The sequence below is a fragment of the Ambystoma mexicanum genome, chromosome 6q (genome assembly GCF_040938575.1).
Source record: "Ambystoma mexicanum isolate Mex_15411 chromosome 6q, UKY_AmexF1_1, whole genome shotgun sequence".
Classification (NCBI taxonomy): domain Eukaryota; kingdom Metazoa; phylum Chordata; class Amphibia; order Caudata; family Ambystomatidae; genus Ambystoma; species Ambystoma mexicanum.
Genome location: NC_090937.1, coordinates 447,475,289 through 447,490,956, shown reverse-complemented (window position 1 = coordinate 447,490,956; position 15,668 = coordinate 447,475,289). Strand labels below are relative to the sequence as shown.

Here is a 15,668-nt window from a genome sequence, read left to right as displayed (position 1 = left end):
AATATGCAGTCTCTAAAGGAAATTCCTCCACAAATACAGTTGTAATGGCTTACTGTGGGAAAACATGCATTAACCAACAATTACCTCTTGTTTTGCCGCAGCGGCCTCCACAAGTACTGATCCCGCCTCACTTACTCATGCAAGCTCCAGGAACATCTATTATGTAAACAATGCTGTATGCATTTCCCAATTACACACCTAACTGCGTGGAGACATTTTAATTCAGAATTTGGTTGTTTCGATAGGGTGTTGCTGAGCAAAAGATTAGAGCAACCAAATGGCCTCACAGGTACCCCAGAGCCTCCTTTAACTCCCATAAGAAATGTAGAAGGTAACAAGCACTTTTTGGGGGAAATTGCCCAGCACCAATTACTCACTTTCCCACACTTAGGTGTAAGCAGCTAGGGGTCCCATTGGCTCTTGCCTAGGAACAACAGATCTGGCCAAGTCACAATACACAGTCTTCTACGTGCGGACATCTTGGGTGTCACCACTAGCATGGCCAGCGAAGTGTGATATCAGGATCATTCGGGCTTTGGTTTTCAGTTTATGAATTGCACTGGGGATTAGGGGGGGGGACTGGATATAAATGCAAAGAATGTTCTCTGACCAACAAATCAAAAGGACATTTCCCAGATGTAGCATTCCTGAAACTCCGATACGCAGATTGGGTACTAACTTCTATCATGCAGATGTTACGGTATAAACGCAGCATAAGCTCAATGTTAAAGTTAGGGCTTCGCTTCGGTTGTATTTTGGTGCATGTCAGCAAGGATACGAATACAGAGAAAACTCAATCAGAAATCAACAGATGTTTAAAGCCGCTGCAAGTCACTTGCACGGACTGAGGTCAACAGGGGTGGTTCCTAGTCTAGAAAATCTGCAGGCAGGCAGATCTGTTGAACAGCCACGGGATAAGGTGCTGTGTCAGAGGTGGAGAACAGTGGCTGAACAGCTGGTTGGCAGTGCAACAAACCAGTGAAAAACACGGCTATTCGAGGTACCAGGAAGCAGGGTCAGTACAGCACTTGCAGTTCAGGTTGGACCAGAGCTTTACAAAGCCCTAAAGGTTAAGCTATTAGGCTGCTTGTTTCCATTGTACCGGGAGGCTATGGGCTCTGTCTGGCAGATTCTCTGGTGCTCCTGCCACAGTATTCTCTGCGCAGGAACAAGCACAAAGGCTTTCTATAAAAGCAGGAAATCCTTAAGGCTTGCGACCCAACTCCACTTGCTGAGTGAAGTGGAGGGGGCACATGTTTCTCAGCACCCCTTGAACGGGAGAGAAGTCTGGGGTTCTCAGACACTGGTAGAACCTTGCCATCAGATCGGTCTTGCCAAGGAGAAGACGGGCAGGGCTCTCATGCTACCTTTCAGTTTGGGGTCATCTTTACAAAATATGGAAGCAGATACTGATTAAATATAATTTGGAAGGTCGCATGTTTTCATTATTTTGGCAGCCAACCAATCACTGACTGCTGCATGCAAACAACTGAACGTTTTTCCCATGCCCCTTTTCCAGTGTGGATTTCAGAAACATAACCAGAACCATCTGGTTATGTCATTGCAGGCATACAGGAAACAGGTTGCTTTTGAAGCATCTAAACCCTTAGCGGCATAGTGTCTCTTAGGGGCACATCAGTCTTGCCCCTGATGAGGCCTCTTATTAGGGCTATGTGAAGAAGACAGTAATTTAGGTAGGTAAACGAAAGAAGGAAAATGGCTGCTGGGCATAAATGCAGTTCAGGGCTTTCAAACTCACAGTCAAAGAATACTCTCGCATCAAAGATCTCAAACTTCAAAAGGAAGCCCAATGCAACCCTGGAGTGACAGTAACCTGTAGGTATCAGGCAGAGACTCAAACCTACTAGGGTAGAGGGCAAGATTCCTGCCAGAAAACTGTTTCAGCTGTGCAAAAGTACTATAGTAAAGATGCCAAACCTTTGAAAACACGCAAAACCAATCAAACAAAAGATTTGAGAGGAAAATGTATATGCTTGGTGCAGAAACGTGCCTTATAAATAAACCAAGGAGTTCTGGGTTCCCCTGAAAGGCTGCTCTGGTACAGAGTATTCAGGTGCTGGATGAACTCCTGCCATAAAGGTGCACGGTCCTATTTCCCCATGATTAGTTGCTTGTTTTCTGGTTCTGAAAAAAGCGCTTTAAAAGGTTAGGAATGATGTTGCTTATTATCTATGTGCTGCCAAAAGCAAGGCGTCAAACAGGAGGTATCTGAAGGATGCGGTGGGCCACCCTTCCTCAAAATTAAACACATTTATCAATTCATACCTTCTGGCCATCTGACTGCTTTCCACAACGTTTCCAGTTGTTGGGCTGTTGGAGTTTCTGCATACGGATGACTGACTACAGACAATAACCTTTCAAGTAGTATCAGCTCATTGTCTGACAATGTGTGCTCCTCAGGAGCACTTCCATTAAGCTCTCGTAGTTTGCCTACATGATAAAAAAAACATCAATGGTTAAAATCATTTTGGAACACTTAGAATTCAATTGTGAGAAAGATAAAACACATGAGTTAATTGTTCAAGAATCACAAAAAATACATTCTGAAATGACTCCTTCCATAAGGGACATCCAACTGAGGCCCTGCACACAGTTCCAAGGTGAGAAGTTAAGGCTATGCCACAACATTATAACAGTTAACTTCAACCCATGCTTGAACCAAACAGCCAGCGGAATGCTCCACTGCACACTTCGACCTGGATCAAATTTCCTTTGTGCAAAATGTTTACTGCCCGCTTTGAAAAGTACATATAAATCAATTTGCTTTTTCAGTCATGTACCTTGCTCGTTGACAAATGTAATTGGCTCCTTTGCCCAAATGGTAAACGCCTCCAAGAGAGAACATGTGCGGATGTCCACACAGATTTCTCCGCTGGATAGATACTCCCAGCACCAGCAGTTCTTGGAAAATTCCAATATTGGGCATGGCGGAGCTTGGCGATCGATCACTCTGGCTCTTGCACTGGTAGACTCTGGACAGGACATCGACATGACATATAAAGCACATAGGTCTCTCTTTAGTCCTCCCCCCACCTTTTCTCTCCTGTGCTCAGTCACCTAGGGAATCTATACTAGGGGACACATTTGAAGCAGAAAACTGCAATAAAAATCAAAGATTTGCATTCAGAAAGAACAGTACCAAAACCAAATTTAATTTTAATTGTTTTACCACCTTCTTCTCACAAAGTTAGCAGACCTGGCCAAAGGATGCAGCCTCATAACCCTACCTTACATCACTTTCAGAAGTGGGGCAGGCAGGAGGGTGAAGAACAACCCGTGGGAGGAGAATCCCCAGAAAGAACATTACCAGTATGTTATTTTTCCTTCAATGGATTGCATCATCGATCTAAATCGACTCCTAGAGTAGTGACCGCAACAGAGGCGGGCTGAAATGAGACTAAACAAGAAAACTTTGAAAAACTGCCCTTCCAAAACGGGCATCTCAGCAAATCCAGACGAAGCGCTCAGCAAAAGTGTGCAAGGTAAACCATATTGCGACTTGACAACTCTCTTTCAGAAGAATCAGTCACCCCTCAAGTGTAGTGAGCTCAAAGCCCCAATGGCACTTGCTGCTCAGCTTTCTCATAGCACTCAGCTATGCACACGATGATTCATCATGACAGAAGGTATGCCGCCACTGTAGCAAGCACTTTGGTGAATACACAAGGTGGCAAAGCAATTTCAAAAGCAAGTACTTCGAATTAGAAATGGCGTGAGACCTCTTTGTATCTTCATTTGACAGAATCTGATTGGTAAATGCATTCCATAGCCATGGCTGCAAAAAGGAGACAAATGACTGATCGTCGCGGCAAAATGAGGCCGCCCTGGTTACATAAAAACTGAGCACACCTTTCGGGTCTTACCTTCAATTTGAATCTTAGAACTGGTGACCTGGGAACATTGAATCGTGAGAGAAAGCATCTTTCATGTCAAGTGTCACCATATAATTGCTCTTTGCAAATACCTCCTGATGAATGGTCATTGGGAATTTCTGTGGTTTTACATACTGGTATGCTGGCCGTAAATCTAGTATGCACCTTTTCTTCTTGTCTTTTTGGGGTATCAGGAAACCGGGAAAATTCCTAGGCTTACCTGATAGGGATCTGGTTATATGGCTTTGTTAGAAGTGTCAACTTCTTAGAGGAGCTGCAAACGCTTGCAAAGTAATTTCCTTTAGTATGCTGATAGATTGCAGGACTTGTTTCGAATTTCAGTGCGATACTCTTGGAACCACTGTGCCTAGTGCCCACTTGTCAGATGATATTCCTCTCATCCTGCCTACTGGGGATCCATGGGAGGGGGACCTGGACCTTGTTGTCACTTAAGAGGTAGAAGATGCCACCCTTGGAGTCTGTATATTTCTTTTGTTTTTCTTTGCAGTGTTTATGTAGCGCAGATACAAACGTATAGGTTTGTGGTTATTGACCACACACAACCTGGTGTCTGGGTTGAGAAATGCTAATATGGTGTGGTCCAAAAGGACTTTATTAGCCGCAGACACTCTTTGTTGGTAGCCACTGCCTGCTACTTGTCCTAGGGTGTCATGATCTTTTTTCACCCTTTCCAGTGGCTCATCAACCACCTCCCCAATGAGGACGGACTCCTCCAAGAGCTTTTCGATGCTGTGACTTGAGTCTAGTTTAAATCCAGTTCCCCTTAACCAGGCGTGCCATTTTACGCCAACTGACCCTGCTATCTGGCAAACTGACATTTCAGCTATATCAGAGTATTCTTGATGACAGCATTAGCTGCATGTTTCCCCTTTTGAAGAATCTTTAAAAATGATGGCTGTAGCTCAGGTGGGATGTCTTTCCCCAGTGTTTTCATGTTGTCCCATTGGGATCTGTTACATCGAACCATAAGAGCAGTGGCATTGGCTATATGCAGACTGAAAGACGTTGAAGTTGCTACTTTATGTCAAAAATTCTAATTTCCACCTACTCTCCCCGTCTACAGGATACGCTGACTGGGGAGCAATAATCCTCTTCCGAGCAGCGACAACCACTAGCGAGTCTGGTATCTCATGGCCCCCAATATACATTGGATCTGCTGTGGCAGGAGGATATATTTTTTCGTTACACATGTTCACTATTTTAGTTGCGACCGGTTTCAACAGCAATGGTGCAATCTGTTTCTTCACTTATTGTAGCAGTGAATGCAGTGAGAAATTTGTTTTTTCTCCTCTAAAAGGTCTTCTATGAAGTCGGTATCCCCATCTGGCTCCTGTGCCTTTATGCCAAACCTTTCAGCAGCTCATTAAATGAGGGCTGTATATTGATAATGATCCTCGGCTGGTGAAGTAACCAGAGCATCTGCCCCATCCGGTGAGGGCATGATATACTCCTCTGATTTAGATCACCCCCTTACATACTTTGATCATCTTCCAGAGTCTGACGTGACCTTTGAAGGACCACTCCGACATCTCACGTTGCCCTTTTCTAGGGCCTTCTGGTACTTGCAGTTTTCAACACAAAAAGGGGCCAGCGAAAGCCCTTCGACTGAGCACTCCTACGGCACCTGATCACTCGGCAGCTGGCCCTTCTCTGGGCTTTCCCAAAAGTTCAGATCTACACAAGTTCTTTGTTTCAGGTTCTTGCATTCATCAAATGTTGTCACTTGCAACTTTGGGCTCAACACACGCCTGTTTGCCATCAGCTTTCACCGACTCACCAGCTGTGTTGAACCCGTTGTCTGGTCTTGCCTCTGGAGTCAAGGACGGTACCACCTTAGCCAGCACGCCTACCCACCTGTGCTAGCAACGCGGGTGGCCCCTGTGTACCATTGAAATCTGCGCCGCCACACGCCAGCGGTAACTCCCGGACTTATGATTTCCCCCTCTGAGGTTTCGTACACTTTAGTTGAAAAGGGCAAGGGTAGTTCCCCTTCGTCATCCTTCCAGGTCTCGCCGCCTTTCTCCTCCATTTGAATTGCCAGTTTGCACGAGGAGACAACTACACCGATTGGCCTTGCTCGAAGTGTGTTTTCGTGCTCCACCTTTTATCCCTGTTGGGAAGGTAAAGGGTCGTCAGGTGTGTATGGGTATCAATTGCCCGACTCTGCCTGACCCACGTGTTGGGATGTGTCAGGTAAACTGCTCGGGTTTTAGTCCATTGTCTGTTATTGTGTAAGAAAGTGTATTTTTTTTTTTAACTTGTTTATTTTCGGTTGGCATACAGGAGAACAGTTTAACATGTCTAATCAACACTTTATCACAGCATAAATATCACATCGTCTATCCCCCGGCACCCAAACCCACTTCCTAGACTCAACAGTTCACAGTGGATTGTCTCTTTCCCCCCCCCCCCCTCAGGTCCGATTCAGGGCTCATCCGCTCCTGTCTCCTCCTACCTCGGTTCGACATCTCCACTCTTCTCCAGGCTTACGTCTCCAAGTCCTGTAACTGGCTATCCTCCGGGGCCTGCTCCTCGCTCGTCTGAGACTGGTCTCTATCCGCAGCTCGTTGGGCCTGTTGCACTAGGCGCGGCTTGTATGTAAGCGCCGGGAAGCGAAGGTCATAGTCTATCACCGGCGACCAAATGTTCGTGAAACGATGTAGGTGGCCTCTGTTTGCTGCCATAACTTTCTCAGCAATGAAGATGTCCCAAATTTTTAGCCACCACAACACTGTTAGGGGACCCTCTGGGGCCTTCCATGCCCGGGCTATTGTGATTTTAGCGGCTAGGAGTAATTGAGTGATGAGAGCTGCAGATGTCCCCGACCTCGGGTAGGTGTCCGGTATCGGGGTCCCCAGCAGCAGCGATTCTGGTTCCAGTGGTAGCGGGATCTGGGTTATGTCTGTGATGGCCGCTATACATTGGGTCCAAAAGGCCTTCACCACCGGGCATGACCACCACATATGTAGATAGGAGCCTGGCAGGCCACATCGACGCCAACACTGTGGGTCTAGCGACTGATTGAAGTGGTGTAGCTGCAGGGGCGGGTAGTACCATCTCATGAGTAGTTTATGTGCGCATTCTCGGTTGGTGATGCAGAAGGATGAGGAGTGCGTGCGGGACCAGATATCAGTCCAGTCTTGATCCTGGATTGGATGCCCCAGGTCCTTTTCCCACCGGGCCATGTAAGTCGCTCTATTTGTCAGGAGGTCCTCCTGGAATAATCGATATAGTGTCGAGATCCTCCCTCGGGCTGGAGGGTCCGTCACCGTCAATTCCAAGGCGTCCTGGGCCCGAGTGGCCGCCTCCCGTGTTTGGGGTTGTGTGCACCAGTGTCTGATTTGGCAGTATGAGAACCTGTCCGACTCCGCTAGATTAAACGCTCTTTTGCATTGGGCGAATGTCAGCGGCTGTGTTCCCTCAAATAGTTGGCTTAGGGAGCTGAGGCCTCCCGCGATCCAATTTTTAAAGTTCGAGGGGTGAGCTCCCGGCGAGAACGTGTATTTTTATTGTACTTTATATAGTGCTTTTGTCCAAAGCACTGCACCATAGATAAGAACAACGGTACAAATAATGATCAATGGTACATGTCAAACAATTCAAACAGGTCTGGTAACAAGCAATCAAGGGCAATGAAGGAGATGAGCTTTCAGGGAACAACGGAAGAAAGAATAATTAGTGATAGATCAGAGAGGCAGCAGAAGAGTGTTCCAGTGAAGAGGGGCAAGAAGCTGGAAAGAACGGAAGCGTGATTGAGCACAGGGGATACGGGGGACAGTCAGCCTGAAAAGACAGGAAGAGCGAAGAGAGCGCGAAGGAGTGTACAAAGAGAGAAGAGAAGCAAGATAGCTAGGAGAGATTTAAAAACTATAAAGAAAATGAAATCTGAGTTGGGAGTAAAAAGGTAACCAACCAAGGGAGACGAGAGATGGCGAGATAGATTCCCGATAGAAAAGAAGACAAAGTAAAAGAATAGAAGAATGATACACTGATTTAAGAAGGGCAAGACGAGAGCAAGGAAGACCAAAAAGCGTGACAGAACAATAAAATAAACAAGAAAAAATAAGTGAAGAAATTATAAGTTTTGTGGCATGAAAGGTGAGGAAGGGACGAACTCTGCAAATATTGTAGAGATGAAAGCAACAGGAGTGAGATGAGAGAAATATGGTGAGCAAAGGAAAGATTAGAATCGCGATAGAGACCAAGATTGCGCGCAATAGGAGAAATGGGAAGAATAGAGGGAGGAAAAGAAATAGGGCGGGGGGATGTGGAGGGAGAGTGTTAGCATGAAAGAATAAGATCTCAGTCTTCCCTGCATTTAGAGTGCCTTCCAAGATTGGATGGCGGAAAGACATGCTGAAAGAGTGTAATGGATTTCAGAAGTGAAAGACGAGAAAGATAGAAAAAGCTGACTATCATCGGCATAAAAGTGAAGCGCTAATCCAAAGGAAGAAATTATAGGAGCGAGTAATGAAGTGTATAAGGAAAATAGAAAAGGGCCGAAGACTGACCCTTGGGGGACACTGTGTTCAAGAGGAAGAGGTGCAGAAGTCTTACCACCCTAGGAGACAAAAAGTTTGATTAGATAAGTAGGAGGAAAACCAGGAAAGAACAGAACCTCAGACCAAAATAAGAAAGCAAATCCAGAAAGCAAGGAGTGATCCACGTTATCAAAAGCCACAGATAGATCGAGAAGAATGCAAACAGAAGAGTGTCTAGAATAGCGGGCTGTAAGAAGAGAGTTAAGCACACAGGTTAGAGCTGTCTCAGTAGTGGCAGGGACGAAAGCCAGACTGAAAGGTGGGGAAGAAGAGATCAACCAGTAACAAACGATGAGATCTGTGAATAAACAAGGTGCTCCAGAAGCTTAGATAGAAAAGGTAGGAGAGAAGTAGAACGGAAATTTGTGACAAGAAGAGAAACATCCATATTTTTTTTAGAATAGGACTAATAGTTGCATGTTTGAAAGCAGAAGGAATAGTAGAAGTAGAAAGGCAGATATTAAAGAAAGAAAAAGAAATGGTACAAAGAGCGGATAGACTTTAGGAATGAGTATAGATGGAATAGTGTCAGGGCGGCAGTAGGGTGAGCTTTAGTCAACAAAAGTAACACATCACAGTCAGAAACAGGAGCAAAATTAGAAATGAGGTTAGAAGGAGTAGGAAAAAGTAAGGGAGAAGCGTTAGAAGAGGATGAGGTTAGAATATCCTGGCGTACGGAAATCACTTTGGAAGAGAAAAAATGAGAAAAATCAGATGCCGATAAAGTTGAATATATATAAGGATCAGACAAAGGGGGGAGAGGAGCCGAGTTTAAGTTTGAAAAAGACACTGAGGGTGAGCAGATTAACTATGAAGAAGGTCAGAGAAGTAAGTGCTTTTAGCAGAGTTAATACAGTCATCAGAGAGCGTGGTAAGAGAAATAGAGTGATTAGCAGGAGATCAGAGTTTGATACATCGCCTTTCCAGATGGCGGAGAAGACACTGCATAGAACAAAGAGTGAGAGGAAAGCAAAGGTTGGGCAGGTTTGCGGGTGGGCTGAAAAGGAGAGAGAGAGGATAGAGTTGGTCGAGGCTTGAGGAAAGAAAGAAAGGGTGGACATGGCCTTGTCCGCTGTAAGAGTAGAAAAGTTTGTGGGAGATGGAAGAGTATTACGCTGTAGGGCTTCTAAATATCCTACAGGGTAGGATAGGGAAAAGGTGTTGCAGGGAATGCGGTACCGCGTCTCGCCCGTCGGTGTCCCACTTCCACTCCCCGAAGACCCCTTGCCCAGTTGATCCCCCCCCCCCACTGGTACACCCCTAGGAACTGGATCCAATAGCGATGGCCATGTCCTGGCCACTTGGACGACAGATCTCCGGGGACTAGCGGGTGAGACACCTTCAGGTTTCTCACATACCCTTCCTCCATGCGATGTAGCCGCATCTGATTCACAGGGGAACCGGGACAGGAAATCTACATTCCGTTTGTCTTTAACTTTCCAGTGATCCACTGTGAAGCAGTAGGACTGCAGGTCCAGAAACCATTGCATGACACGTGGGTTTTGAGTATTTGCGTTGGCTAATCCAAACAAGAGGAGAATGGTCAGTAACCAAGGTAAACTTCTGCCCAAGAAGTAGCATCTCAGATGGATATGTCCCACTTAATGGTCAGGGCCTCCAATTCCAGCACAGAGTAATTTTTTTCATGTGGGAAGAGCTTGCTACTTGTGAACAAGATGGGATATTCTAATCCATCACAAACTTGGGATAGGACTGCTCCTAACCCAGTAAGGGAGCAGTCGGTCTTCAGTATAAAGTCTTTGGAGAAGTCTACTACCGCCAGGATTGGATTCTGGCACAGAGTTTGCTTCAAGGTGTTCTAGCATATGTCGCCATCTTCAGACCAATGAAGTTTCTGGGGTTGGCTTTCTGAAGTCTATCCGTCAGCTTAGCTATTTTGTCTGAAATATTTGGCATAAACCTACGGTAATATCCTATTAACCCTAGAAAAGGCTCCAAGATCCCCTTTAGTCTTGGGGGTAGATGTATCTAGGATGGCTCTCACTTTCTCATGTTGGGGCTGTACGTTCCCTACAAAAAAAACCAAGATATTTTACGGCCGACTGTGACAATCTGCATTTAGAGCGATTAGCAGTTAGGGCGGCCTGTCCGAGGACTCTCATAACAGTATGAAGGTGGAAAAGGTGGTCTTCCCAGGTTTTACTGTACATGACAAGATAGTCAATATAAGCGCCACAGAAATCTGAATAGGGACGCAAGATTTTATCCTTTAGGCTTTGGAAAAGTCCTGGTGCGACATGTAAGCCAAAAGGGGGACTTTAAATGGAAATAGTCCTAAGGGGCGTTGAAAACGCTGTCTTTTCTTTATCTGGCCCATATACTGGTACCTGCCAGTATCCTTTTGTTAAGTCTATGGTGGATAGAAAAATGGCTGCTCCGAGCTTATCAATTAAGTCATCGATGCGCGGCATTGGGATAGGCATCGAAATCAGATATTGGGTTGACTTGACAGAAGTCTATAAAGAATCTCCAGGAATGGTCAGGTTTATTGACCAATACGATAGGGGAAGACCATGGGCTCGATATTAGCTTGCAGCGTTTTGTTTACTTCCTCGACCACTATCTGTGAACGGGTCTCTGAGAATGTGTACCGTTTTAAATGTACCACTTTTGCCTTGGGTGTACTAATATAATGGTAAGTATCTTTGATTCTTCCTGGCTTGTCTGAAAATACATCGGGGAAGGATATAATTACATCTTTTAGAGCTTCTTGTTTTCGAGCAGACCGCTCTGGAGTAATTAGTTTGAAGTTGTATATATTTTCTGGAACCAAACAAGATAGTAGTTTGGTATGGGTGGCTGAAGGGGTCTCTTTCTACTCCTTGAAGAGATTTACGTGATATAAACAGACCTTCTGTTTTCTTACATAACAGCATCACGGAGGACCAGGGGGGGGTCAGGAGGGACACAACAGCATCACAGGGGACCAAGCGGGTCAGGGGGACATAACAGCATCACGGGGACCAGGGGGGGACACAACAGCATCACAGGGAACCGGGGGGCGCAACAGCAATACGGGGGACCAGCGGGTGGGGGGACACAACAGCATCATGGGGGACCAGGGGGTGGGGGGGACACAACAGCATCATGGGGGACCAGGGGGTGGGGGGGACACAACAGCATCATGGGGGACCAGGGGGTGGGGGGGACACAACAGCATCATGGGGGACCAGGGTGTGGGGGGACACACAACAGCATCATGGGGGACCAGGGTGTGGGTGGACACACAACAGCATCATGGGGGACCAGGGTGTGGGGGGGACACACAACAGCATCATGGGGGACCAGGGTGTGGGGGGGACACACAACAGCATCATGGGGGACCAGGGTGTGGGGGGGACACACAACAGCATCATGGGGGACCAGGGGGTGAGGGGGGGGACACAACAGCATCATGGGGGACCAGGGGGTGAGGGGGGGGACACAACAGCATCATGGGGGACCAGGGGGTGGGGGGGACACAACAGCATCATGGGGGACCAGGGGGTGGGGGGGACACAACAGCATCATGGGGGACCAGGGGGTGGGGGGGACACAACAGCATCACGGGGGACCAGGGTGTGGGGGGACACAACAGCATCACAGGGGACCAGGGTGTGGGGGGACACAACAGCATCACAGGGGACCAGGGTGTGGGGGGACACAACAGCATCACAGGGGACCAGAGGGTGTGGGGGACACAACAGCATCACAGGGGACCAGGGGGGTGGGGGGTGACATAACAGCATCACGGGGGACCAGGGGGTGGGAGGGGACACAACAGCATCACGGGGGACCACGGGGGTGGGAGGGGACACAACAGCATCACGGGGGACCAGGGGGGGGGTGCAAACCTGCATTCCTGTAGCGGACAGGGAGCAGACAGGAGCCTTAGGATCGGGCCTTGTGAGGAGGGCCAGCCAAGCCTGCCAGCCTCCTGATTGACGAAGATGTAGAAGGCCACGGCCCCATGCACACCAGCCCGAGCACTCCAGTGCTCGACAAAGGGCACAGCCATCTTGGAATGGCAAATGAACAAGGAACTTAAATGGGCATACACGGACAATGAAACGAAACGGAGCGTCGTTAGGCCCCATAAGTACAAATGTCATAAGGAGGAAGATGCTCCAATCCACAAGAAAACGTTCCTCATTTTGAAAATATACCTACGCCGATGACACACAATTGGTGTTTCGGCTGGACTCTCCTACGACTGAGCCGCCTGCTAAACTAAGAAATTGTCTCTAAACTATAGGCACGTGGATGTCTAACAATTGGCTAAAACTTAACACGGAAAAAAATTAAGTGTTGGTGTTTGGTCCCCAAGCAGCTATTAGTTCGGGGAGCTCTCAGGTAAGTCCTGACTCGCTCGGCCCTTGCCCAACGCCCAGCACGTCTCCCTGGACAGTGTAGGAGTGAGAATTTTGCCCAATGGCTCTCATGAAGCCCAGATTTTGGCTGCTTGTAATGCTGGTTTTGGAAAACTCAAGGTCTTGAGAAAGATTTTACTTCTACTCCCGCCTGATAGCCGGACCAAGATAGTCACCTCAGCGATAATGGGAATCGCTGGACTCTTGTCTATCAAGGTCTAGGGCAGCCAAAAAAATAAAAAAATAAAAATCAGATCCAGCGACTGAAAGTACTTATAAATTCAGCAGCCAGACTGGCCCTGAATGCCCCTAGACTGGCTCCTTCTGCCGAGCTGCGGTGCCAACTTCACTGGTTGCTCGTGAAGACCAGAGTTGAGTTTAAAACTGTGTTATTGATCGGGCTATTCATGATGCGGGTGCTAGCTACTTGAGGAGTGAGCGAAACCTTTTTCTCACTCGCTCATGTTTTTGATCTGATTTGGACTGTGTTTCTTTTGGTATTGGAGCCTGACAAACTCCATAGGCATCTACCTTTTATATAGTGACACGCAGCACCTTCAGTGCAGTGTCACAGAGAAGTCCTTTGGATTTCTCATAAGGTTTAAATACCTCTCTTGGGTAATCTACTGTTCCCAAGTGTAGTAAAGTGAAATTGACTTTCCTTACCTGTTTTTCCTATGTAGGTCCAGTACACCCCATCTTATGTGAAGTACTGGGAGGGCCAGGGGGGACGGGCTACTTAGTAGCCCCTTTTTCCTACTTACTCAAGTAACATTTTTTTATGTTATGTTATCCTCACTACAATTAATGGCTGGTGGCAGTGGTTTAATCTTCCGCTGCAGTAATGCACCCATGCGTGCCCATTTTGTCAAAATGGCCCTGGTCGTCTTTTTTTGCCATTTATTGCTTGCAAGGTCTTTCTTGGGTTTTACTCTGCGAGCCATACTAGGTTTAACAATTTTGTTCGTTTAGTCTTTGGCAGGCTTCAGAGCTGAAATCCGCCTCTGGCTCCAGTGTGTCTGGCAGGGCAGTAAGCGAGGGAGGTGCCCGAAACTACCCCTCCTTAGTGTCCTTGGTTACCTGAATACACCCAGGGCCGATTGGCTGGCTGCCTGTCCTTGCAGGACAGCCACCCTTCTGTGGGAGTGACAGATAGGCTGTGCATGAATGGAAGAAAACTGCAAAAAAGGCGCGGTCTCGAACAGAAGGTAGTCGCCCACTGGACGAGACATCTGACAAAGGAAACTGGAAGAAAAGCTTGCTGCACCCTCCTGGACCGTTGAACTTCCCCGGAGAAGCCCTGTTGCTGCACTGAAGAACAAGTTACTTACCAAACTGGTAACGTTCTTTCAATGGAATGTTCCTCCGACGTATTCCACATCTATGACATGTAATGTCCACAGCTGTGCACTTGGAAACTTTTCAGCAGAGGCCGTCTGGCGTCGAGCCGATGTCCCTCGAGGGCCTCCATCGATGTTCGACATCACCGGATGTTATATATAGGACGCACAGCGCCCATTGCCTCAGTTTAGTTTTTCCCCCCCAGAACGTGTGACCCCAGTCTCCTGCCAGTATAACTGCCTACAGCCTTGTGGAAATGGAAGCTGTAATCACAGAGGAAATTCTCCAGAGGGGCAGGCTGGGAGGGCGATGCCGAATACGTCGGAGGAACATCCCATCAAAAGAACGTTACCAGTTTGGTAAGTAACTTGTTCTACAAAGGGATTGTGTCCTCCGACGTATTCCACATCTATGACGGACTCCCAAAGCAGTACCACACTATGGAAGAGGGAAAGAATTAAGAATGTGAAATTTAGAATACTCAATCAAATGGCTGAATAGAGGAGCGCCCTACCAAAGGCCAAATCCTGCCCATGGATGGAATCCAGGGAATAGTGTTTAACAAAAGTATGGACAGAAGCCCATGTGGCTGCTTCACAAATATTCTGAATAGGAACACCCCTTTGTAGAGCAGTGGAGGCAGCCACACCCCTAGTAGAGTGAGCCTGTAAACCTACCGGAGGGTCCTTCCCCGCCAAACGGTAGCACTCAGTGATGGTCAAAACAATCCATCTGGACAAGGTCTGTTTGGAAACAGCCTGACCCAAGCGGTGTCCAGCATAACCTACAAAGAGCTGATCGTCCACTCTGACCCGGGACATCCGTGAAAGATAAAATCTCAAAGCTCTCCTAGGATCCAAACTATGGAGCCTCTCCTCTTCCTTACCAGGATGCGAAGGAGGATAAAAAGCCGGAAGAATCACCCCCTGGCACAAATGAAATTCCGACACAAACTTCTGAAGAAAAGAAGGTCGCACCCGCAGGACAACCGTGTCCTTATGGAAAACAGTAAAGAGTGGCTTGGCAGAAAGTGCCTGCAATTCACTCACTCTGCGCACGGAAGTAACCGCAAATAAAAACACAGTTTTAAAAGACAACTATCTCAGCGGACAAGAGTGCAAGGGCTCAAAAAGAGCACCCATCAGAAACTTTAAAACCAAATTCAAATCCCAACCCGGCACCTGGAAAGAGGACGGCGGAAACATATTAGACAGTCCTTTAAGAAACTGTGAAATCAAAGGAATCTTAAAGTAAGAACACTCTTCAGACGAGCGCTTAAATATAGACAGCGCCGCCATGTAACCCTTAATGGTACCCACTTGAAGGCCCTTGTGGGCTAAAGAAAGCAGAAAAGACAACACCATAGAAATGGAACACTGGAAAGGATCCACATTCTGACCCCTGCACCAGTCGCAGAACTTCCGGCAACGGTACAGGGATTTACTTGTGGGCCGCCTGGCCAAAAGCAACACCTCCATCATGTCATCTGGGAGGTCCCAATC

At 47.2% G+C, this 15,668-nt stretch overlaps 1 protein-coding gene across 1 annotated transcript in view; it reads right to left on the bottom strand.

Annotated features, from left to right (window-relative positions):
* PLAA (phospholipase A2 activating protein) overlaps positions 1 to 15,668 on the bottom strand; it is an 801,260-nt gene that overhangs the window by 57,272 nt on the left and 728,320 nt on the right. The window contains exon 13 of the mRNA XM_069630922.1: positions 2,287 to 2,451. Within this exon, the coding sequence (XP_069487023.1) occupies positions 2,287 to 2,451 (165 nt within the window). The remainder of the gene's footprint in view (positions 1 to 2,286; positions 2,452 to 15,668) is intronic.